This window comes from Nomascus leucogenys, chromosome 11 (assembly GCF_006542625.1).
Source record: "Nomascus leucogenys isolate Asia chromosome 11, Asia_NLE_v1, whole genome shotgun sequence".
Lineage (NCBI taxonomy): Eukaryota > Metazoa > Chordata > Mammalia > Primates > Hylobatidae > Nomascus > Nomascus leucogenys.
Genome location: NC_044391.1, coordinates 43,268,394 through 43,292,348, shown reverse-complemented (window position 1 = coordinate 43,292,348; position 23,955 = coordinate 43,268,394). Strand labels below are relative to the sequence as shown.

General features: G+C 39.8%; 1 protein-coding gene across 1 annotated transcript in view; it reads right to left on the bottom strand.

Moving 5' to 3' along the window:
- DNAH11 (dynein axonemal heavy chain 11) overlaps positions 1 to 23,955 on the bottom strand; it is a 363,940-nt gene that overhangs the window by 111,190 nt on the left and 228,795 nt on the right. Inside the window, exons 56-61 of the mRNA XM_030822211.1 lie at positions 17,988 to 18,221; positions 12,825 to 12,971; positions 7,389 to 7,502; positions 4,848 to 4,991; positions 4,035 to 4,217; positions 2,288 to 2,389 (exon numbers count right to left, since the gene is read on the bottom strand). Of these exons, the coding sequence (XP_030678071.1) occupies positions 2,288 to 2,389; positions 4,035 to 4,217; positions 4,848 to 4,991; positions 7,389 to 7,502; positions 12,825 to 12,971; positions 17,988 to 18,221 (924 nt within the window). The remainder of the gene's footprint in view (positions 1 to 2,287; positions 2,390 to 4,034; positions 4,218 to 4,847; positions 4,992 to 7,388; positions 7,503 to 12,824; positions 12,972 to 17,987; positions 18,222 to 23,955) is intronic.

Here is a 23,955-nt window from a genome sequence, read left to right as displayed (position 1 = left end):
TGGATCATGTATCTAATCCTTGAAAAGTCAAGGTCACTCCTGCTAAAAGCCTCACCTGAGTGCATCCTATGTGGAGAGATTCTTCCCTAAAGAAAATCAAGCTGTTTTCACTCAAAGGTGGCAGACTGGAAGCTGGGGAGCCCCAAATCACACATGGCCACCTTGAGAGTTGCTGTTACCACTACTTGACAGATGAGAAACTGAAGCTCCAGGGGTTTCTGTAAGCTGCCAGGGTTGTGCTGCCTCATCACTCTGCTGGCTGTCCTCCATGGTGCCCTGCCAGGCATCTCAGACTCCTCATCCTGCTCCTGTATTCCTCCCATCCCTCTGTATCCCATCAGCCAGCCTTGAACCTATCTCCCTCCCTCCATCATGACTGCTCCTGCCTGAGCTGAGGCCCTAACAGGATCCACGACAGTGGCTTTTAACTTGTCTGCCTGCTTCTAGGTTCTTTTCCTCTTCCAGCATCCATTCACTTTGGCTGTATCATTAACTTGTTGAAATCTTTCAAAGGCTCAATGTCACCAATCAGATAAAATTTAAATTCTGTAGCATGAAAGGCAAAGAAAGCCTATGCTCACCTTTGCGAATTCATCTTTCATGATTCCCTGATACTCTCCAAAATATTCATTGCAGGGCTCTGGCCTGCTGGACACTTCCAGTGCCCCAACTGCTCCTTCCCTCTTTTCCTTGCTTTCTGTCAGGAATACCTTTCCCATCCTAGTTATCCTGGCGGTTCCTAAGCAATATCTAAAGCCCATGTCAATCCACCTTCACTAAGGAACTTCCTCTGATTTCTTCGGGCTCGGTACTTTTTGGTGTTTTCTGTATATAGCCACATATATATTGATAATGCTGGACTAGGATGAGTGGTTTACATATTTGTAAAAACAGTAGTGGTATTTAGTAGTACATATAATATTCATTGAAAATATTTTCTTTTCTTTTTGTTGTTTGAGACAGAGTCTCGCTCTGTCACCCAGGCTGGAGTACAGTGGTGCGATCTCAGCTCACTGCAAGCTCCGCTTCCTGGGTTCACGCCATTCTCCTGCCTCAGCCTCCCGAGTAGCTGGGACTACAGGCGCGCGCCATGACGCCCAGCTAAATTTTTTTTTGTATTTTTAGTAGAGACGGGTTTTCACCGTGTTAGCTAGGATGGTCTCGATCTCCTGACGTCGTGATCTGCCCGCCTCAGCCTCCCAAAGTGCTGGGATTACAGGTGTGAGCCACTGTGCCCAGCCGAAAATATTTTCTAAGCACTTACTATGTGCCAAGTACCATGGTAAATTCTTAATATGAATTACTCTTATTTAATCCCCACAGTTCTACCTAAGAAATGGACACTATGGCCGGGCGCGGTGGCTCACGCTTGTAATCCCAGCACTTTGGGAGGCCGAGGTGGGCGGATCACGAGGTCAGGAGATCGAGACCACGGTGAAACCCCGTCTCTACTAAAAAATACAAAAAAAAATTAGCCGGGCGTGGCGGTGGGCGCCTATAGTCCCAGCTACTCGGAGAGGCTGAGGCAGGAGAATGGCGTGAACCTGGGAGGCGGAGCTTGCAGTGAGCCGAGATTGCACCACTGCACTCCAGCCTGGGCGACAGAGCGAGACTCCGTCTCAAAAAAAAAAAAAAAAAAAAAAAAAAGAAATGGACGCTATTCAGGAAAAATAGCTAATGCATGATAGGCTTAATACCTAGGTGATTGGTTGATAGGAGCAGCAAACCACCATGGCACATATTTACCTATGTAACAAGCCTGCACATCCACCCTGGAACTTAAAATACAAGGAAGGAAGGAAGGAAGGGAGGGAGGGAGGGAGGGGAAAGGAAAGAAAGAAAAAAAAGGAAGGAAGGAGAGAGAGAAAGAATGAATGAAAGAAATGCTTACTATTATAATACCTATTTCACAGATGAGAAAACAGAGGTTAACTACCCTGTACGGGATGCAACAGTAAACAGTGGAGCCAAGATATAAGCCAGATAGTCTGACTCCAGAAGCCTTACCTGGAATCACTATGTGCTGCCCTCCCCTTTCCACTATCAGACTGCAAATGTTTCTTAGCTGTAGAAACCATGAACATTTGCACTTTCCCAGTTCAGCGTCTAGCATAGAGCAGATAAGAAATACCTACTGAATGGTATATAAGGAAATACACTCATGGAAGATCGAATTCCTTTCTGCTTGATAGGGCTCAGATATGATGCTATCTGAGGGTGGAATCCTAAGGTGTGGAGGCAGCGACCACCTCTTGGGAACCTTTTCAATGTCACAGTTTGCACTCACCACAAGCTTTTTCCTGATAGCCTCTAGTTTTTCAGTAGCTGCAGCCAGTTCTAAGTTTGCTTGGGCTAATGCTTGGCGTTTTGGCTCCACATCACAGTAGACCTGAAAATTCATGAATTAATACAGATACAAAGAGGATAAGTAATCATTCAATCCTAGATAGGATGGATGCTTTACAATTAAAATCTCTAATTCATCTAGCAATTTCTCTTTTTTTATTGAGATAGGGTCTTCTCATGTTGCTCAAACTGGTCTTAAACTGTGGGGCTCAAGGGATCCTCCCACCTCAGCCTCCCAAAGTGCTGAGATTACAGGTGTATGCCACCACACCTGGCCTGTTATTTTTCAGACATGGTAACACCTAAAGGCAGAGCACAATCCACATAGCCTTCCACATTCTCTCTGGTCCACCATTATTTTACTTATTTAATCTGGACCTTAGAGTTACAAGTACTTGCATAAAATGCGATGTAAGTCAAACACCATTAAGATACTAAAATCAATTTGTCATAAAATGTGAAGACACTCCTCATATTACTAGAAATTGCATTGTGCAGGAACTATAGCCAACGTTGAGATCATGTCTAGCCTTTAAGGCAGAAAATCAGTGTGGAAAAATTCTCCACACAGAAAGGAGGGTGGGAGATATCCACACAACATCAACCACACTGTCACTTTCTTTTCTAAGTTCCCAGCCACCTTAAGCATATGTTGTTTGAATGGACCATCTGAGAATTTCGGTGATCAATTTTTTTCTGCTGGTGTGGAGAGAGGAAGGAAATTAAATTTTCTTTCCTATTTTATAGCAAAATAACACAGAATGCAGCCACAGTCAAGCTCTATGCTTGTCTTTTCACCTATTGTATGAATAGAAGATGGGGCTGAGACATTTTATTATGGAGAGAGGCTGTACATCAACCACAACCTGTCTAAACTCTTGCTTTATGAAGATTGCCACTAAAGAGAGAGAGATCAAGAGAGTCCTATCCCTGTGGGCCCCACAGTATAAAGGAAATAACCTGGCTTTATGAAAATTACTTTGGGAATTGAATTGACTACATTGACTTTTTCTCAGTAATTCCATATTTGAATATAACATACAACCCTGTAAGACAAAAATGAGAGTTCTTCAGAGTTGTGGGCCATGCATTGTTCCCTTATTAGATCAAGTACTCAGCAAAGTGCTTGGGATACAGTTGGTCGCTGATAAATATTTGATAAATAAATGACTACATGAAATTATAATCTATCTCTACACTGCCGAAAAGTACAAATTTTAGATTAGATCACATATAGGCACAAAACTTACCTGTCATTAAAATACTAAAGCAAAGAAATGGTTATTTCCTCATCTCACTATGTCAACAATACAGATGGTGTGAGTATTTGCTTTGAGAGCAGGCGCTACATTTAATCTGATGTGAATTCAGATTTGCAGTTGTTTCAAGTCAACATGAATTAAATATTTAAATGTAAATAAGTAAAATTCATATATGAGTTTTCATCTAATTACTTACTGCTCTTTAATCTAAAGTAGCCAATCACTCTGCCCCAAAAGATAGTTTCTAACATTTCAAATATCCTCCTGCAGAGAATTGTTTAACATGCTCATGTCTTATTCTTAGAACTACATATCCTTATTCAGAAAATCAAATAACAAATTTTACTCTTCTTGCTGACCTAGAAATTGATGTGTTTGCAGCCCTTTGTGGAGAACATCTGTAAACTATCAATTTAGGATTGATACCTCATAGAATTTAATGATGTTGATGACCCAGGCACACAGGCCAGCCGCTGCAAAAGATTTGGTTCGAATCAGGTTTGGATTAAACTCTGGGTCTTTCAAATACTGTTCATTCACCACTTTTAGACAGTTCTCTGGAATGTGCTCTTTGTCATAGTTAATTAATGCTTGCAAAAAATCATCAACCTGCAAAGCAAAAAGATTTATTGCAATGAACCCATTTTGGCTGCAGAGAAAATTCCAAGATCAAAAGTTAAAATCAGCTTTTAGGACTCACATTACAAAAGCAAAATTGGCAAGCTGCATTTATCCTACTGTTTGACTTTTTCAGTCTTTACAGTATGAAGTTAGAATTAGCAATGGACACTTTCAAAACCTCTTCTATCCCAGGGTAAAATATTCAGTCCCGGCACAGGAGGTATTCACATTTTGAAAAGAAAGGCAGAAAACAAAAAGCAAAAACCACACCAAAAAGCCCCTGTGCTTCACCTTCCTATACATTAGTAACATTTTTCCAACCTAAGAAATCCATGTAATTTTCTCCCTCCTACACTTAACTGCTTTCATAATTTTGCAAATAATTAGCAAACTTCCACCTGCTGCTGGCATTGACTTAGGTATGCCATAACCCCAAGCTAACTTCCAACTTGGCAAACAAAAACTGTAAGTCTAGAGAACATACACAGTAGATTACATTCAGCAACTATGAAGATGATTTCTTCTGACTTAAACATCTTTTGCTATTAAGCATAACCACAGTGCTGAAAACAGTATGGAAATTATCAGGATTTTCATCTTGCCAGGCTGGGCTGATACCTTTCCCATGAAGACTTTAGCTGCTTTCCAACTTCGGTCTTTGGGCACTCTTCCCCGAGGAGCCAGAAGGACCATCACGGCTGCAGTAACATTGGTAACTGCAATGGGGGGGTTGGGAAAGGCTTTCAGTTCACTGAGGTTGACCTGAAGAAAAGCACACAGAAACATGTACACAGACAGGATTAGGGGAAGCTTGGAGAAGCTCCGTAAGTCGCCAAGCTAGTCTTTAGTGGCCTCCCACTTCTCCTTATCAAACCAGTCTCAATTTGGCAATTCTTTGCCACCTGGGGACTCCACCTTGGAACTCCAGGAGGTTCAATTCTTGCTGGCGCTCCTCTGATACTCTGGAGACATCACTGCCCTTTCTTGCCTCCAAGAAAAATGATCTAGGCCGGGCGCGGTGGCTCACGCTTGTAATCCCAGCACTTCGGGAGGCCGAGGCGGGCGGATCACGAGGTCAGGAGATCGAGACACGGTGAAATCCCGTCTCTACTAAAAATACAAAAAATTAGCCAGGCGTGGTGGCGGGCACCTGTAGTCCCAGCTACTCGGAGAGGCTGAGGCAGGAGAATGGCATGAACCCGGGAGGCGGAGTTTGCAGTGAGCCGAGATTGCGCCACTGCACTCCAGCCTGGGCGACAGCAAGACTCCGTCTCAAAAAAAAAAAAAAAAGAAAAATGATCTATATATCTATATATCAGTCCTGCAGAGCCCTGCTCACTGAGGCCAGGATACACACACACACACACACACACACACACACAAACACACACACGTGTGTGTATATGTTGTAAGATATTTATAGGTTCTATCCCACTATGTAATAGATTTGCATTTTAACCAAGCCCCTCCCAGACACATAATTCCTTAATTCAGTGTCTCTTAGGTTTGTTTTTCTGTCTTACATGTACAAGAAAGAAATATCTTCCATTACACTACAGGAACTCTCAACTAGGAGAGGGCCAAGATAGGCTTAACTTTCTTCTCTACTCCTTTATCTCCTCAGGTCATACCATTGATTAATCCAACAGATGATATTAATAGTATACATTATATGTATCAGGGCGAATACTTTGAGGCAGGTAATAGCACATATAAGAAGCTCATGTAGGCTTATGATATTTAATACATGATTTGAAAAACAAAAACAACCAACCGGGTATTTCCTGTGATACTTTATGTGCTACATAACGCACACTTGCTTATAAAACCTTATCAAATGTTGAACCTGATTCTGCTCCCTTATCAGAAGCTGCCTATTTATTTGGTATATGATTACAAAAATGGAAAGAGAGTGAAAGCAAGAACAAAACCGAAGTCTTAAAATATGCTAATAAGAATTGAGAGCTGGCTAACCAAGATTCTTTCATAATTTATAAATGTATACAGCTTTGTATTTTAAGTGGAGATATTTTGCCTGAGAAAAGAGGAATTATTCAGAGAAAAATTTGCAAATTTAGAGAAACACAATAAAGAAAAGAAATATTCCATTACTCAGAGACAACCAATTACTCTTACTTTTTGCCAATGTTTTTCTGTGCACATATTCTTACCAAAAGAATTAGTCGTATAAAATACCCTATTTTATAATCTGCTTTATTCACTTAATATATCATGGTTAATGTGTCACATTGCGAATTAGCATTTAATAATATTATTTTAACGGCAGCAGGGTACTTGAATGTGTAATAATCAGAGTTCTATCACGGTACGTTTCCATTTAAAATTTTTCAGCTTTATGGAAATACTCTAAGAAATACCCACGTAAGTATCTCTTTAGTCACAGTCAAAATTATTTTCTTCCAAAAATACTTAGAAAACGAATTCAGTATTTCTGTGAAGAACAGTGAAAATCTCGATTCTTTCCTTTTTGAAATGGAATCTCAAGAATCTCAGGCCCAGTGATTTCCTGAGCTCTCCCCAGAGGTCTGGGAGAAAACCCCAGGATGAGATTAGCTGCAGGCTCTTAAAAGAACATTGCCCCCCATTTCACTTTCCCTAACAATATGCTTGTGATGAACACAGATTACTTTCTCTTATAAGAATCTGAATGCTTAGGGAGGTTTCACCAACAACATGAAGCTTGAAGAAATGGTGGGGACCAAACCTAGGTATCTTTGCTCCCACTGTTCTTTCCATGAGGGTCTCTCATCAATGCTACTCTTTATATTCCAGAGGAAATGAAGAATCCTTTGCCTAGTTCTTAAAGCAACACATGATATGAAAAATTGGATTTGGGTCAAATCCAGTTACCAACAATCCAGTTGCCTTTCCTAAGAGTATAAATCCCATACTGTTGGAAATATTCAAAAGGAGACTGCTTACTGAGGTGCTGTAGAACAGGGTCCTAGATGGGGAAAAGAAGTGGAACTACAATGACAACCTCAAAGGTTTGTTTCAACTTTAATATTTCATGAGTGTTTCTTTCCTTTTAAAATACTTTTTGGCTGTATGGGCTACTCTCTCAGCTCAGTTATTCAAACTCTAATAACCTTTAAATATTACTTTGAGGAAACTCAGGGACCAATAAATCATCTTTACCCTGTTGAGTGTATTGAGTGCAGCTGTAGCAGCCACCAGTGCAGGCTCAGCCTTGAGTAAGTCAGCTTCACATTCTCTCTGTTTCTGGAACACTTCAGTCTGAATGGCTGTCACCTAATTAGAGAGGAAAAGCACACAAACCCGTATAAATTATTATCACAGATATCTCCAAAGAAAAATGGAGGTTGACTCAGATGCACTGTTAAATAATTGATTTCTCTGTACTTTGAACAGGTGAGGAATTTGTTAAACTAAGACTAATTTTCCTTTAGACACAGTATATATACAAAGTTTTGTAAATGTAAAAAACACACAGTAACAAATCTCAGCATAAATGGATTCAAGTTCCAAAATGCTCCAAGAACAGCTTTGACTAATTTAATTATAAGGTTCCACTAATAGTAAAAGCAAGATTAAGTGATTCATCTGTTCTTCAGTTTTCTTTTTCAGAGAGTCCTGGATTAACAAACATCTGGGCTAGCTTAGTAACCTAGACCACAAAATATTCTTGCTAGGATTCTCTAATTTTTGCTAACTTTTGCTTAGAAGCCATGTTGGCTATTCCTAAAGAACAGATTTGAAGCTCTTTTGATCAACTGGCTAGAAGATATTCTATTCTGTGGTCATGGATTGCATGCCTAACTATAAATAAAGTTTTAGTGAAGACTCATTACTGGTTTCTCCAAGGACATGGTAAGAAACCACAGATGCAAAAGCCCACATCTGCCTTTGGTATTGGAACAATAACACTGATACCCACTCTTCTCTTGTGGATCCAGTGGCACCTCTTCCTAGGACACAGAGGGTGCTGCATCAGCCTTCTGACATGATATATAATATAGAGGAAAGTCATGCTGGTAAACTTGAACCAAACCAAAATGAGAAGACAGGGCGGGGGTGGGAAGTGGCTTATCCTCCTCTCCTCAAGATACCTATAGAATCTGAAAGGCCAGGAAGAGTGAATTTTTAGTCCTCAGTAGAAATTTGAGTTTCAAAGCTGTGGCACTGGGCACCAGGATCTAGCCACCATGGGAGATGGTTCCCATGGTGATGGTGATTGTGGAATATAAAGTGTGAACAAAAGTACATTTCTTCAGATGTGTTTGAAATGAACAGGTTTAACTATACCATAAAATTAAACACTGCTCACAACAAATTATGTTGTCTACTACAGCTTTATTAGCAATAATTACCCTTCTCCTGATTAACCATTATTTTGCTGTGTACCGTACCTTTTATGAACATAATTGTTTCGGGGTAGATATGTGGCCTCCTGCTAATACACACAGCTATCGTTAATGTAAATAGGAAAACCCTGCTTGCTTACTGAGAACTTCTCCAAAACCACAACCCTCAAAAGCTGCCAAGAATGGACCATGACAATTTTCTATATGCTACAGAACACTGCTACAGATAAAAGAGTTTATGCGAGTGAAGGAGTTATCACCTCAGGTTTATTTATTTTCCATAAGGATGCAGTGAATCTATAAACGCTGTTTGTTACCATTTATAATGGCATCATTAAAAAAATCATTTTAAATTGGACTCAGGATCATAGATTTTTGGTACTGCATAAAACCTTAAAGAGTACTTCTTTTAAGTGCTCGCTCTTTTTTTGGGGGGGACAGTTTCGTTCTGTCACCCAGGCTGGAGTGCAGTGGCATGATCTCGGCTCACTGCAACCTCCGCCTCCTGGATTCAAGTAATTCTCCTGCCTCAGCCTCCCAAGTAGCTGGAATTACAGGCATGTACCACTACACCCGGCTGATTTTTTATATTTTTAGTAGAGGGGCTTCACCATGTTGGCCAGGCTGGTCTTGAACTCCTGACCTCAAGTTATCCACCTGCTTCAGCCTCCCAAAGTGCTGAGATTACAGGCATGGGCCACTGCGCCTTGCTAAAGTGCTATTTCTATCAGCCTAGGAGCTGCTACTCTTTTCTGACTCCTTTACTATTAAGGGAGTATTTTTCCTTTGGGTAATTTTTATAAACAAAACAATCTTGAACATTAAATAAAAATTCACTCATACAAATGAAGAAAATTCTCAGGTTGGTCAACTTATTTCTCATTCTCAATACCTTTTACCCTAAGGTGCAACAATACTAGAAGAGTGAAAATTCTGTATATCTCAGTAAGCTGGTTAGCCAGTGTACAATTTCCTTTGCCCAAAGGCTCCTAGGCAGTGGTCAGCAAGGCTCAACCTATAAAACACGAGAAGAGTTGCATGGAGTGCCTAGAGAGTGTGCTTTCCCCTTACCACTGTAAGTTAAAGCGGGAATTTGGAGACAGTTTCACCCTTGGGTAGACTAGAAATTCTCTGCCTTGCGTTAGTCAACAGCCCCTTGCAGATGTTCTTAAGACTTGGTGGTGATCACAGGGAGAGAATAAAGAGAACGAAGTCCCAATAACTGCTTGTTATGAGCTATATTGTGTCCACCCAAAATTCATATGTTGAAGACCCAAGCTCACCATGTGACTGTATCTGGAGACAGGGCCTTTACAAGGTGATCAGATTAAACTGAGGTCATTAGGGTTAGCCCTAATCCAAACTGACTGGGGTGAGAAGTTTGGACACACACAAGAGACATCAGCGGAAGTAATACAGAGAAAAGATCATGTGATGACACAGCAAGAAGGCAGCCATATGCAAGTCACAGAAGGAGAAACCAAACTTGCCAATACTTTGATCTTGGACTTCCAGCCTCCAGAACTTGGAGAAAATAAACTTCTACTGTTTAAGCCTCCCAATCTCCCAAAAATACCTCATGTGGTATTTTTGTCATGGCAGCCTTAGCAAACTGATACAGTGCACTTATCTGCCTTTGGATTATAAGAATTTCCTTATGATCCTCTAAAACCCAGGCCCACCCACATTCAGAACAGAAACACACACAAAAACTGATAGCAATTCCAAATCAAGATTGATGCTCAACTTTTGAAGAGATGATATTAGCACTTTAATTTAGAAGGTGCCTCTCTACTCATGAAGGTTTACACTCTGCTCAAGGGAGAACACAGTTTGAAAGCAATCAGAGAATTCTTAGCGTCTTAGAATTTGGAGCTGAGAAGCCAAACAAAGGTGGAAGAAGAACTAATTTTCACAGGCTTGATGATGCCTGTGTGACTTGGAAGTCACTGCTGGCAATGCCAGTGGTTCGATCGCCCTTGATTACCTTATAGATTTGAAGCAATGATTTCAACCTCCTTCTCTACATGGGCTGTCAAGGTTCATGGCAAGACATTCTCTAACCCCAACATTTGTTTAGTCATATTAAATGTGGCTGTGTACTTAGTGAGCTACGCAGCATTACTTTTAAATTACTGCGCATGTTTGAAGACTTGAGACCCCAATTTCATAGGACCAGAAACAGTCCACATTCATCCCCTTTAGTATGGCATAGCGTAGTATCTAGCACATTGCTGAACATATGACAAATGTGAACCCACAGCATGGACTCAGGTGTTGATGAATTTCTAGATGTTTTCTAGTTTAATTACAAAAGAACTTTCTTCCATGAATACCCAATTTATGATGGTTTCTTCCCACCATCACGCCTCTCTACTGGATTTCATCAGAGCACCTATCTCGAAATATCCAGCTTCTCAATGTGTTACTTATCTCATGTTGGTCTTTTCCATTGCAGTGTAATCTACATGAGAGCACCCTGCTTGTCAAATATCCCTAATAGTCTACAACACTGCCTGGTGACAAAATAGATGTTCAGTTAATATTTGTTATTTATAATTAAATTAAGCTCCATGGATAAAATGAAAGTGTTTAGAAGTTTTATTTTTATGTCTTGGTATGGATTAAACATAAAAAGTAGTATGTCCCCTCTTTGTGTTTGAAGAACTTCACTAAACAACCTGTCAGATGAGTTCTAATTTGCTAAAACTTCTTTCTCTTTTTATGAGGGTAATTTTTCCTTAGGAATTCAAAGGTAAAAATGCAAAAAAAAAAATCTCTAGAGTATTTATAAGTTTCCAGAAAGTATCTGTGATGATGATAGGTTATGATATAATAACTACTAGAACATCACACGTTTGTGTAATGCCTGAAAAATATTCCCTGGGTAGAATTAGCTAATGGTGATTGTATCATGTGTGATACCTAATTGCTCAATGGAATAATATACTTTGTCTTTTTTGCCCCTTTTTTATGGAGAATGGGGTCTCATTATGTTGTCCAGGCAGGTCTCGAACTTCTGGGCTGAAGCTATCCTCCTGCCTCTGCCTCCCTAAGTGCAGGGATTACAGGCCACTGTGCCCAGCCCAGTATATACTTTTAAGGACATTCTCCACTTATCTGAAACTCAACAGAAACATTTACAACTCAAATTAGGAATTATATGCCCGCCGATCACATAGGGCATGCCAAGTGTGCCTTATCTTCAATTTTAAATGCCATAATCTTATTTCTTAAAACTGTCTTTTTAGAGTTTTGATGTTCAATATACTTTTCAAGTCTTTAGTTGTGCAAGGAAAACATGCTCAATACGTATTGGAAAAAAAAAGAAAATCAACTCAATTGTATATGAACAGCAACACCACTGGAAAAACTCAAATATTTTCCGGTAACATAAAATACAAGAAAAATGGGATAATCACTACTGATTCAATGGCTGTGAGAATGTTAGCAACTTACAACTTTTTATTAATTAGACCCCGATTATACTTTTTTGTCTAAAATAAGAATTTTTTACCTTACACATATACACTCAATTTTTAAACAAATATGTACTAAAATTTTTCTTTTTACTATGGTATTTCTTTTGAGAAATCAGATGTACAAAACTGTGTCTTCCATTTGTAGCTGACGTTTTGGTAAAAGAAGATGACAAAAGACATTGTATTTATTTCAGAATTGCTAGAAACCTGAGTAGAAAGAAAGCAGAATCTATATAATCTTAAAAGGAATTATTTCCAACAATAAAACATAATACAGAATGCCAGGGCCTCGATCGAATCAAAAAGAACAAATTTAGCTTAGGACTTAATAATAAACTCCAGTTGTATTATTAAAATGCAAAATTTGAAAACCATCTTGCAAAGTGACGGAATGGGCTTTGTTAACAATTGAGTTGTTCAATTTGCCTAAAAAGTGGAAACCTTTAAAAACCTCAGAGGCGACTTCCTGACCTTTACTGTATTACAAATAGGCCTGATGTTCAAGATCCGCATCCATTATATGGTTGAATGAGCTCAGTATTTATTGTTCTTTCATATCATTAAAAGAGCTAAAAGGTTGGGGAAATGCATAATGTAAAGAAAGGTCAAGTGGTAATCATGGTGTGAAATGCTGTTACATGTGTAACTATAATAATTCTTTAGACTTTATGTTCCCTGGAGAGGAAGTTGTTCAAAATTGTTCACCTACCAAGGTTTATTTTGTGCTAAATATAGCTCAGCACTCTAAATGGTGGAATTAGCCTGACCTTTCGCTCCTCAGCATCAGCGATGGTCTTTTCCCGGCTCACTTTCTCCGTCTGAAGGCCGATCTTTGTGATCAGAGCTTCGGCCTCATGATTTCTCAGTTGCAACTCGGCTTCTTGAGAGGCAAGTCTGGCTTTTAGATCTCCCACCTAAAGCAAACGTCATTATTCTTACGTCACTGGCCTTGTTCACAACAAATCCCAGATAGAGCTTATTGTTGGGAATGAATTCAGGGATCCCTAACAATTTGTATCTTGCATCTGTCTCTACCCTGATTTTCACTGTCTTCTGATTTGCAAAAATGCAACCACGTTGTTTTTCTCCATATAAGAACAAACAGAATAATATTTTCCAATGGTTTTGCAGGAAATATAATTAATTTTTGTCAGTACTAACAGGTTGAGTAAGGAAGTTGCTCTTCCCTCTGTCTGACCACATGCTCCTTTACCCACGTCTGCTTTTGGGTCCTAGGCAGCTCCGGCTCAAGGAAGCAGAGGTCATGGGAAGACATACTTGGTGATGAGCTGGAAGAACTATGCCTCTCACTCTCCAGCAGAAGGTTGCTGGAGGCTTCAGTAAGTTGAAGACATGAATGCTCCTTGCCTGACTGCAGATTGGCTGCATATTAAAATGCCCACTGATAGGTCTCACCTCTTCCCATCAAACAGAAAATGGCCCTCTTGATTTTTTTCACCTCATTTATGATCGTGAAGCTAACCCAATATTCAACTTAATACCTACTAAGAAGAGCAAACTGTGTGTTTGAGGTATTAGTATGCTGCGGCCAAAACTCAGTGAGCTTCAGGGGCATACATGTCTTCCATCGGTCCGTCACTAAATAACCTTACTCAGCTCTTGGAGAACTTAGCCTTCCAAGGAATCCATAAATTCCTCTGCTAAAAAGAACTGTCCATTTTTTTCAGTTATAATTTCATTAGGTTCAGAAGGCATTACTAGGTTCCTCAGTTTGAGGATCATGTAACTAAAAGCAGAAGTGAGGTACTAGAGAAAAAAACATGACTCAGTTCTCAGAAATATCTGAAAGCAGCTTTATACGTCACAATAATTATCTCTCCATTGTACTTCTTTTCCAAAAGTATAAATATTACCATTAAAAAATCATAGCAGCAAAGAACAATCATAACCATTTACATTTATTTTAACTCAATTGCTAAAGACATTTCAGTGGTTTCATCTTGTGGAACGACGTCCCATTACCATATCCAAGTAATCTTGTAGTTTCCACCCAACGCAGTATATTCACACTCTATCTAAAAAGCATGATTACTACTGTGGCTACTACTTGTACTATTATAGATTAAGCTATGACTGATTTTTCAGCCTGTCTATAAATTCAGGGTAACTTTGCATAGTAACATGCTTCTCAGTTCTTTTTAGCCATACGAAACTAGTGTTAGGTTAGGCCATAGTCAAAAGAATCATCCATCAGGAAAATTCAAGTAAAACCACCATATCACTACATGCCTATTAGAATGGTTAAAATAAATATTAGTGATGCCGCCAAATTATTGCAAGGAAGCTGAGAAACGGGCTCTCTCATACACTGCTGGTAGTAATGTATAATGTCACAGCCATTCTGGAAAGAATTTGCCTGTTTTCTATAAATGTAAACATGCAAGTACCACACAATTCAGTAATTTCATTTTTGGTCATTTGTGGATTTATGCCTACAAAAAAAAAAACCTGTACATGAGTATTCATAACAGCTTTATTTATAATAGCCAAAACCCAGAAATAACCCAGATGCCCTTCAGTGGTTGAATGGTTAAATTGTGCTACCTTCATTCTGTGGAATACTGCTCAACAATAAAAAAGGACAAATTATGGTTACACCCAATACCTTGGTTGGATCTCAGGGGAATTATGCTGAATGAAGAAAACCAATACCCAAAGGTTACATATTTGTATAGCATTTTTGAAATGACAAAATTATAGACATGGAGAATAGATTAGTGATGGCCAGGAACTAGGATTCAGGAGGTGGGGAAGAAGTGGGGGGTAATGTAGGTGTGGTTATAAAATGGCAACATGGGATCTTTCTGTAGATGGAAGTTTTCTGTGTCTTGACTGTGTTAGTGAGTACCCAGACTTACATGTGACAAAATTGCATAAAACTAAACACACACACACACACACACACACACACACACACACACACACACACACACAAGTAAAACTGGAAATCTGAATAAGGTCTGTGGATTGTACCAATGCCACTTTCCTGGTTTTGGCATTGTACTAGTTATGCAGGATGCTACCACTGAACCTATAAGATGTGACAGGGACCTGTCTGTACTATGTTTTGTAATTTCTTCTGAATCTATTATCATCTCAAAATACAAATAAAGCAAAAAGAATCACCCAAGAGACTAGGACAAAATTGTGTTATTTCAAGCCCTAATTTCAGTTTCTAAGGAAGCTGTTAGCTCTGAAATATTCAAAGTGACTGAAGCCGTGGAAGCAAGGCTTTCTCTATGAAGAAAGGTCACTAGGACTATCTGTGATGACCTAAGCTGACATCTAGAGAGAGGTTATTTGGCTATAAAAGGGGCTTACAGCTTTACTGTAAAGAATGAACATTGCTAATGTTTTCAAATGACATGGCATTCCTTAAGGCAGACCTTTAGAGGATACACGCCCCAATATACAGGCATTACGCTCTCCATACAACCTGATCTTACGCTATATGGCTCTCCAATTCTCCATGTAGGAAACCATCCCCTTCTTATAACCCACTTATTTCTAAAACTGCCATGTAGCTATTGAATATTCCAACTACTCTTTTGATATTAAGAGCATTCCATGCACAAATACCTAATGAAAAGAAATCACCGTCAGTCTTTCCATCAAGACTTCATGTGTCAATCAAGATGTCTTGTCTCTTTACAGACTTCCTGCCTGTGGTTCTTAGCTAAGTGTGAGTAAAGAGACCCAAGCAGACCTGGACTTGGCAGACATAGTGAATTGGCCCTCCCGTCTCTTTCTCCTCGCCCATCCCCCTGACTCATCAATATGTAACTGAGGTGACTATTAAGAAATCACAGTCTCTCTCCTCTTCTTTTTTCCTATGGCTGAGATGCTGCCACCACTGGAACGGTCCAGGATGGTACCCCATTTGCTTTTAGCTCTGTCATTTGGGAAAACAACCCTTTAAGTACGGCAGAAGCACTTATTTCTTTGCTAAGGATGCCCCCACAGTATTGAAAGCTCAGTTTGGGTGACAACACTATCATTTCCTGATAGTGGGCAAAGTCAACAGGTTCAGTTGGGGATGGCATTCAAAGGGATATAAATGCTTTGTGACACAGAGCTCCTTCCTTGTCTTATTTAGCACAACAGGACTCCAGGGAAAATCTTTCTTATGGAAAGGGGTCTTGATTTAAATGAGACAGAAGAGGACAGACAGATAGAAGAAAACTGACATGGAGAGGGGCAAAAGACAAGAAAGTAAAATAAGGTGTGAATAAAAAGAAACAGGAAAGACAGGCTTTTTTTTTTTTTTTTGAGACAGGGTCTCGCTCTGTTGCTCAGGTTGGAGTTCAGTGACCTACTCAGCACACTGTAACCTCAAACTCTTGGGCTCAAGGGATCCTCCTGCCTCAGCCTTTCAAGTGGCTGGGTCTACAGGTATGTGCCACCACGCTCGGCTCATTAAAAATTTTTTTTGTAGAGATTGGGTCTCATTTTGTTGTCCAGGCTGGTCTCAACTCCTGGACTCAAGCAACCCTCCCCCTTCAGCCTCCCAAAGTGCTGGGATTAAAGGTGTGAGCCACTGTGCCTGGCCTAGACAGGCGTTCTTTGAGAGGAAAGGAGAAGGTGCACAAATATGGATATGCTATTTGTGGATTTCCTAGAAACTATTCTTGATGTCACTTGATCCCAACCGTCCTGGAAACCTACTCACCCTGATTTCTCTTTCCTAATTGTGGTCCATCTGCTCACTATTAGTACAGATCACAGTGTTTTGCCACAGAGTCATTCTTGGTATAGAAAACTAAGAGGGAAAGAGGCAAGTGGTGCTTTGGCCCAGAGTGACTGAAGGTCATGGCCAGAGAGCCCTTCGGAGTGGAAAGGTGCCCATGTGAAAAGGTGCTCCCTCCTTCGGGTCTCGGTTTATTTCTAGCCTAGCCACAGGTGGGTTACCCAGGCCACCTGGGGAAACCACTGCCCCAATCCTTATAAAGCATGTGAGAGTCTGACCTGATGACATCACTCTGAGAAGGCCACCAGTATTTCTAGTCTTGAGGTGATCACTAGTGAGAATTCTTCTCACTCCAGCTCTAAGTCCTGACTGGCTCAGAGAAAGGCTGGGCTACTCTTCAGAGTCTCTCACTCCAATCTCTTTTTTCCAGCCACAGAGAGGCAGCATAGTGCCATGGACAACTCACAGGCATCAGAGCGACACAGACCTGGGTCTAAAACCCAACCTCACTGGCTCTCTGGCCTTAAACTCTTTACGCCTCATATATAAAACTATAGTAGTAACACCTACTTCATGAAATCCTTTGTTTTTTAACAACGAAATAATGACAATATGTGTAAAGACCCACACATGATTAACATCCCGTGCTGATTCTCTCCTGATTTACTCCTGCAAGTTAGAGGCATCGCCCTTCGAGGGAGCAGGGGCCTTAGGACTGAGGACACAGATGACACTGGACACTTTTATCTAAGAGAGCTGGTGGTCAAGAGGAGCAGACCAGTCACTAAGGGAGGAACAGCTCTACCTTGGGGTCTCACCACAGTCATTAGCCAGAAAATGATGCCCTCACTGGAGGTTGAGAATCTGAGACCAAAAATGATACTGGTCCATCCTGGGATGATAAAAACCTTGACGACAAGTACCGTGCACTGAAGAAGTCAGAGACAAGAGAGGCAATCCGCTGTGTCTGCTGCCTTCAGCATCCCACACTACCTTGCACTGAGTCAGGCCAGGAAGAGAACGTTTCGCCCTAACCCAGCTGTGAGTTGGCCAATCCCATTGCAGGCTTTGGAAAGCAGTAGCAGTGTGTTCTTGGTGTCATGAAACTAAATTTCACCAGCTGGCATCTTATAGAAATGGATTTAGTAGTGCTTCAAAAGGAAATATATTTTTCTGTTAAACAGCATAAATGTCACTCAGTAATAACACATCCTGGTCATACCTGAGAGGCTGTGGTTTTTAGCTTTTGGATGCCGTTCACCAGGTGTTCTTTTTTCTCAGATACCTCATTTTGCTTCTTCTTCAACAGGTTCTTAAACAGTGATATTTGTTCTAGAAAACTCTTTGGGGTGGTATAGTTGTGTCTTCTCTCATTCTGGTAATATCTGGTACTCATTTCACTTACAGTGGTGTGAACATGTGCCATGAAAAGGCTAACAGAGTCTTTGTGCAGTGGCTGAAAACATAAACATTACAGTTCATGTGAAATCCTCTCAAGTTAAAAATACAACTTTAAAAAAAGAAAAATCAAGAAAATGATCCTTTTTTTCTAAAAGTCAGAAAAAAAATGATAGTATAACCTAGGAAAACTTATTTAATCTTTAAGTGCTATCCACAGGATTTGGGAGATTACAATAAAGCATTCAGCTTGAGTAACCTTCTTCTTGCCAAGTAGGACAAAGGGTTTTTATGTGCTCCACATACCAAATGCAAAAGCCAACATATACAGATCTTCACAACTTGATTTTTATCTACCGAGTGTGTGAAAGAGAAGGTGGAGAAACAGACACGATATCCTGAGAAATATTTCTGCCATTGCTTTCAAACTAAGCTTTAGACAAAGAGAAGCAATAACCCTGCAAAGTCACTGAAAAAAAAAAAAAAGCCAAAACTTAGAAACTCACAGTTTTATGAGAACCCATGTAAAAACAAACTGGATAGTAGGGTATAAATGTCACTGCTTCTGGGAGAAAAATATCATGATTATTTCTATTCATATTTGGGAAAAAAAACCCACAAAAAGAACAACTCTCCTTCAATGAGTTACTGGAAGAACCTCCACTGTACATTCTTTCCATTTTGTCCTCTATGACTTCTGAAGTAGTTAACTTTTTAATTTGTGGAGTCACATCTCCCTCATTTTAATGATTATTTATTGCATTCTGTACAAGATGAACCAGGTTCAATTAATCAAGGGAAGCCTAAAAATCAATTAATATGAATTAAATGAGCTACATCAACTCTTAGGAAAGTCACACATAATTTACCAAAGTGTTGTCAATAATGCTCAGACATCTTTGGGAAAATTGCACACAAGTGGCTGGTGATGCAGTTAAACGTTTCAAACCTGCACCATTAATATTACAAGCAGAGGTGTGAAGACAGACAGGCCAATTCTTGTTGGTGAAAAACAATTGCTCCTGAACAATGTCTTTAAACAATCAACTTTCCAACATCACGACAAATTCCCGAGTGGGTTTAAAATACCTCCATATTGGATTGTGCTGCGTATTAAAAATCCATCTCACTAGTAACTGAAATAATGTATTACTAAAGCAAACGTTAAAAATAACGTGATATAAATTCCAAATATTCTTGGTTTCTAGTGGACCCCAGATACAAATATATTTCCAAACAGTGGACTCAGAAAAACAAAATTTATGAAGAAGTTTATATAAACTTCATATAAATCATAATCCTTTGGAGACTTTATTTTTACAAGAGCTTGACTTCAATACAGACATGTGCAGGAATTTACTCCTGTCCTGTCTTGTTTTAATGGGAACTAAAGGTACACACATACCTTTCTACAATATAGATAAATAATTCCTCAGCCAAGGGTAACCTCCTTACAGGAAGGAAAAAAAAGGAAAGAAAGAAGAAGAAGAAAAAAAAACCACTCTGGCCTCTACCCAACCATGATCCTTATGAGGAGGCTCCTTGGAGGCGCTGAAAGCTCTCTTTAACAACAGTTTCATTTGTAAATCGGGGATGGAAGAAGTGGTTTCCGGTAGAGCTGAAAGTGGCCCGAGACAACTTGTCTCAATGGGGCAAAATAACTATTGTTATCGGGCTTAACAAAATGGCACAGCATGGGAGACTCGCTGAGCCAGGGAGCAGCTGGTTGTAATTCACACTGTTTTTCAGAAAACTCTAATCGTTCCAGAACAGACCTCTTTGATGACTGGTCTTCCCTGCATTCTCAATTTGTCACTTTCTCTTATGATAAGGTCAGTAGTGACAGCACTTCCTGACATTAACAGCTGTGGCTTTTAAAAGGGTCATTGTAGAACTACTAATTGCAGTAATTTCATTAGCATAAATTATTTATTCTGCCATTCATTTATCTCCAGTTTTTTTTTTTTTTTTTTTTTTTTTGGTGGGGGGCCTTGGGGGAGAATTGAGAGGAGTTGCTGCTGGTGCTGCCGCAGCGAGGGCTACGCAATGCTGTATTTCTCACTTTGAGAGACGTGAGGGGAGAATATCATTCCTGCTAGATTTGGCCTCTTAATAAAAACCAGTTGATAACCATTTATAGTCATTTAGCAGCTAATCATGATGATGGCAAAAATAAAAATAAGCAGAGTGCCAGCACCGAATGGTTATAAACTCAAGGTTTCCCCACTAAGATGCTCTGGAAAACGATGCTGTCTCCAACGCATAATCAAATGCAAAGATGAAACTGCTTTCCCTCACATTAAGAAAACGTGTTTAATTTCTACTCTTTCAGTTGGCTCACTGTAAACACAAAAACATAAACAGATCTCTGCTATTTGGTGTGACAGTTCTCGGGCAGTAGTAGTCTCTGCCACACCAAGTACTCCAGCCACCTGGCACTTCAAGCAAGTGTCCAGTATATTCCTCTTGAAAATGACAAACAGCAGAGTTGAATATAAACCAATACCCAGAGGTCAGCACTAAATCAATTTAGGATTTTATACCTTCCCAAGACCAGCAAAGATGACTACATTGGTCTGTAATACTAAATTTGGGCTTTCAAGAGCACTGTATTCAAGGGAGGGAGGGAGGAAGGGCAAAAGAGAAAGGGGCAGGTGAATCTATTTTCTCTCTTTTTGAAGTTTAACTTGGGACAATTTTGTCACATTAAATGCCATATACCTACAGTAAGTCTTGAACATTTTCCTCAGAAATTATTTCTGTGTTAATTTTTAAATATGTCAAACTGATGTGCTATACAATGTATTTGATCTTTTTGCTCCTTTTAGGGCTGGTAAAAGAATATATTAATAAGATATTTGTGGTTGTATGGTGGCTTCTTAAAGAAAGAAAACTTACTAATGCATAAAATGAGCAGTGTTGCATTTTAACACTTGTCCTAAGCTCTTCATAGTGCTGTTTTGCTCTGAGAAGAAGCTTCTGGAGGGAGCCAGGGACACAGGCTTTGAATCCTAGGACCTGGGCTAGATTTCCAGTTCTGAAAAATCTGGTAAGATACTGCATACCCTCCTGTACTTCTTCCTGCCCACAAAATTGCTCCTTTAAAAATTCTGTTTCCTTTCTTCTTTTACTTCTTTCCCAATAGTCAAACATTCATGCAATAGTCAAAAGAAGGATTTAAGACTATGGGCTCTGGTATCAAACTGCAGATGTGCCCCTCACCAGTGGCATTATTTACTCTTGGGCCTCCATCCCAGGGGAAACTAGTGGTTCCTCCTCATGAGGCTGGTGATGAGAGGTGGTAAGCAATGCAAATTCACAGTAGGAACTGGTTGAGCATCCCTAATCTGAAAATTGAAAATGTGAAATGCTCCAAAAGCCAAAACTTTTTGAGAGTGAATTTAACACCACAGGTGGAAAATTCCACATATGACCTCATGTAATGGGTCACAGTCAAAACTTTGTTTCATGCACAAAATTATTCAAAATCTTATATAAAATTACCTTTGGACTATGTGCATAAGGAGTATATAAAACAAAAATGTATTTTGTGTTTAGATTTGGGTCCCATCCCCATGATATCTCATTACATAAATGCAAATATTCCAAAATCAAAAAAAAATCTGAAACGCAAAATATTTCTGGTCCCAAATATTTTGGATAAGGGATACTCAGCCTGTATCAGTTCTGCTACTGTGGTAGCAGTAGCACCAACAGCAGTTGCGGTAAGATTACTACCATTATACAGGGCAGCAACAAGTGTTAAATGTAGCACCAAGTACAGTTTTCTAAATCGTATGCTGGTTTTTTGTTTTGAGTTGTCTGGTGAGTGCATTATTTTGTTATTTGCTTATGCTTTTTGTATCTTGCCTTTAATTCTGGAGCTCAACTACTGGTCAGAGGCAAGACAAAGTCCAGCAGAAGCCAACAATTTCCTAGATGAGTTTGCAGTCATTGATAAAGGTACCTTCAATGGTTCTCTGCCAGAAAGTTAAAACAAAGAAGCAATTGAAGACTTAGGAGGAGTGGAGGAAAAATGAAATCCAGGCCGGGTGCAGTGGCTCATGCCTGTAATCCAGCACTTTGGGAGGCAGAGGCGGGCAGATCACCTGAGGTCAAGAGTTTGAGACCAGTCTGGGCAACATGGCGAAGCCCTGTCTCTACTAAAGATACAAAAATTAGCAGGGCGTGGTGGTGGGCACCTGTGGTCCCAGCTACTCAGGAGGCTGAGGCAGGAGAATCACTTGAACCCGAGAGGCGGAAGTTGCAGTGAGCCGAGATCACACCACTGCACTCCAGCCTGGGTGACAGAGTGAGACTCCGTTTCAAAAAAAGAAAAAAAAAAACAAAGAATAAAAAAGAAATCCAGCTACCTCTTTTACAGCAAGAGGACAAAACAGGAGATGGTGTGAATGGTGTGGCTGCTTCTGGTGAGGCCAGCACTTAGAGAAAAGCCACAAAACGACAAACTTATAGGGACAGCTCCATTTAAGTCAATTACACCTTCAGCTGAATATTCATGTCCAGAGTCCTAGGCAGCTACAAAGTCTGGACCCTACTTATGAGGTCTAGGCCTGAAGAATGGGGAAGGATGTTTACAACTGCTTGGGTCTTTCCTCAGCCATCTGAAGACATGCTTAAGCCAGTATAAGATTTAAGCAGAATCAAGATAAATTTGGTTGCATTTGTTTTTGTCTTAATATTTTTAAAAGGCTTCAATATTCCTTAGAAAGAGGATTATTTTCCTCAAATTCACATAATTTCTATTGCATAAGGTTTTCTACTTTTTATTCATATTGAATAATCCTAATTTATATTTCAAATAAAGAACTGTGCTTAAAGTCATTAATATGACAGAAACTCTGCTAAGATAGCTATCACTGACAAAATGTTGTTTTATACCCTTTGTATTTGGCATGCCATTTTAAAAATGCATTTATAGACCATTGGGGAAACAAGTCTTTAAATATAGCAGTAAAATAACTTTCCTCTTAGAGTGGACTTTCTCACAATCAGTTGTGGAAAACAGTAGTAAAATATATCCTTCACAAGGTACCAAACTCTGCAACAATTGAAGAGGTGGTTGCATGGGGAATAACTGCTTTTCCCTGAAAAAGCTGATGATACGGAGTTTGTGTCATTACTTTTAAGTGGCACCACAAAAGGACAGAGGATTTTAACTCATTGGTTGGTCAACAGGCCCCAAAAGATGACCTCTTTCACCTTGCTCAGATCTACTCTACACCATCCAACAAACATCTCACTCCTTCACCAGACAGCTCACTATTTCATTTCCATTCAGTAACTTCTCCTTTCATCTGGTCCTGCTTTCAAAGATGTCTATGATTCATTTTGCCTTGAAAAGCAAAAACATCACTTGTTTTTCAACACCCCAGCTTCTCTTGATTTTTCGTTGTAGAACCCATGTACTAATCGCCAAGGTCTTCACCCAATTCTCTCTCCAATGAGCTTCTCACAGCCTTTCCAACACTCTTCCCAGGTTTACCCAGAGGGCTTTTCCTTCTCTCCCTCCTTACACACCTCCTCCCATCTCCATTTCAAAATCTCCTTGGAGAGGTAGTGTATGTTGACACAAGGTCTTCAGATAAATACTTAAGTGTCAAACTGTTTCGGTCATTATTTGTCAGCTGTCATTTAGTTCAATATTAGGTAACAGAAAAATAGCACAAACATTTATTTAGATGCAGTCAACCCGTACCCCTTGGTGCTGAGTGTGTACTGGTGGAAAATTACATGTCAACACACACAAAACTGCTTGCCTTTAACGAATC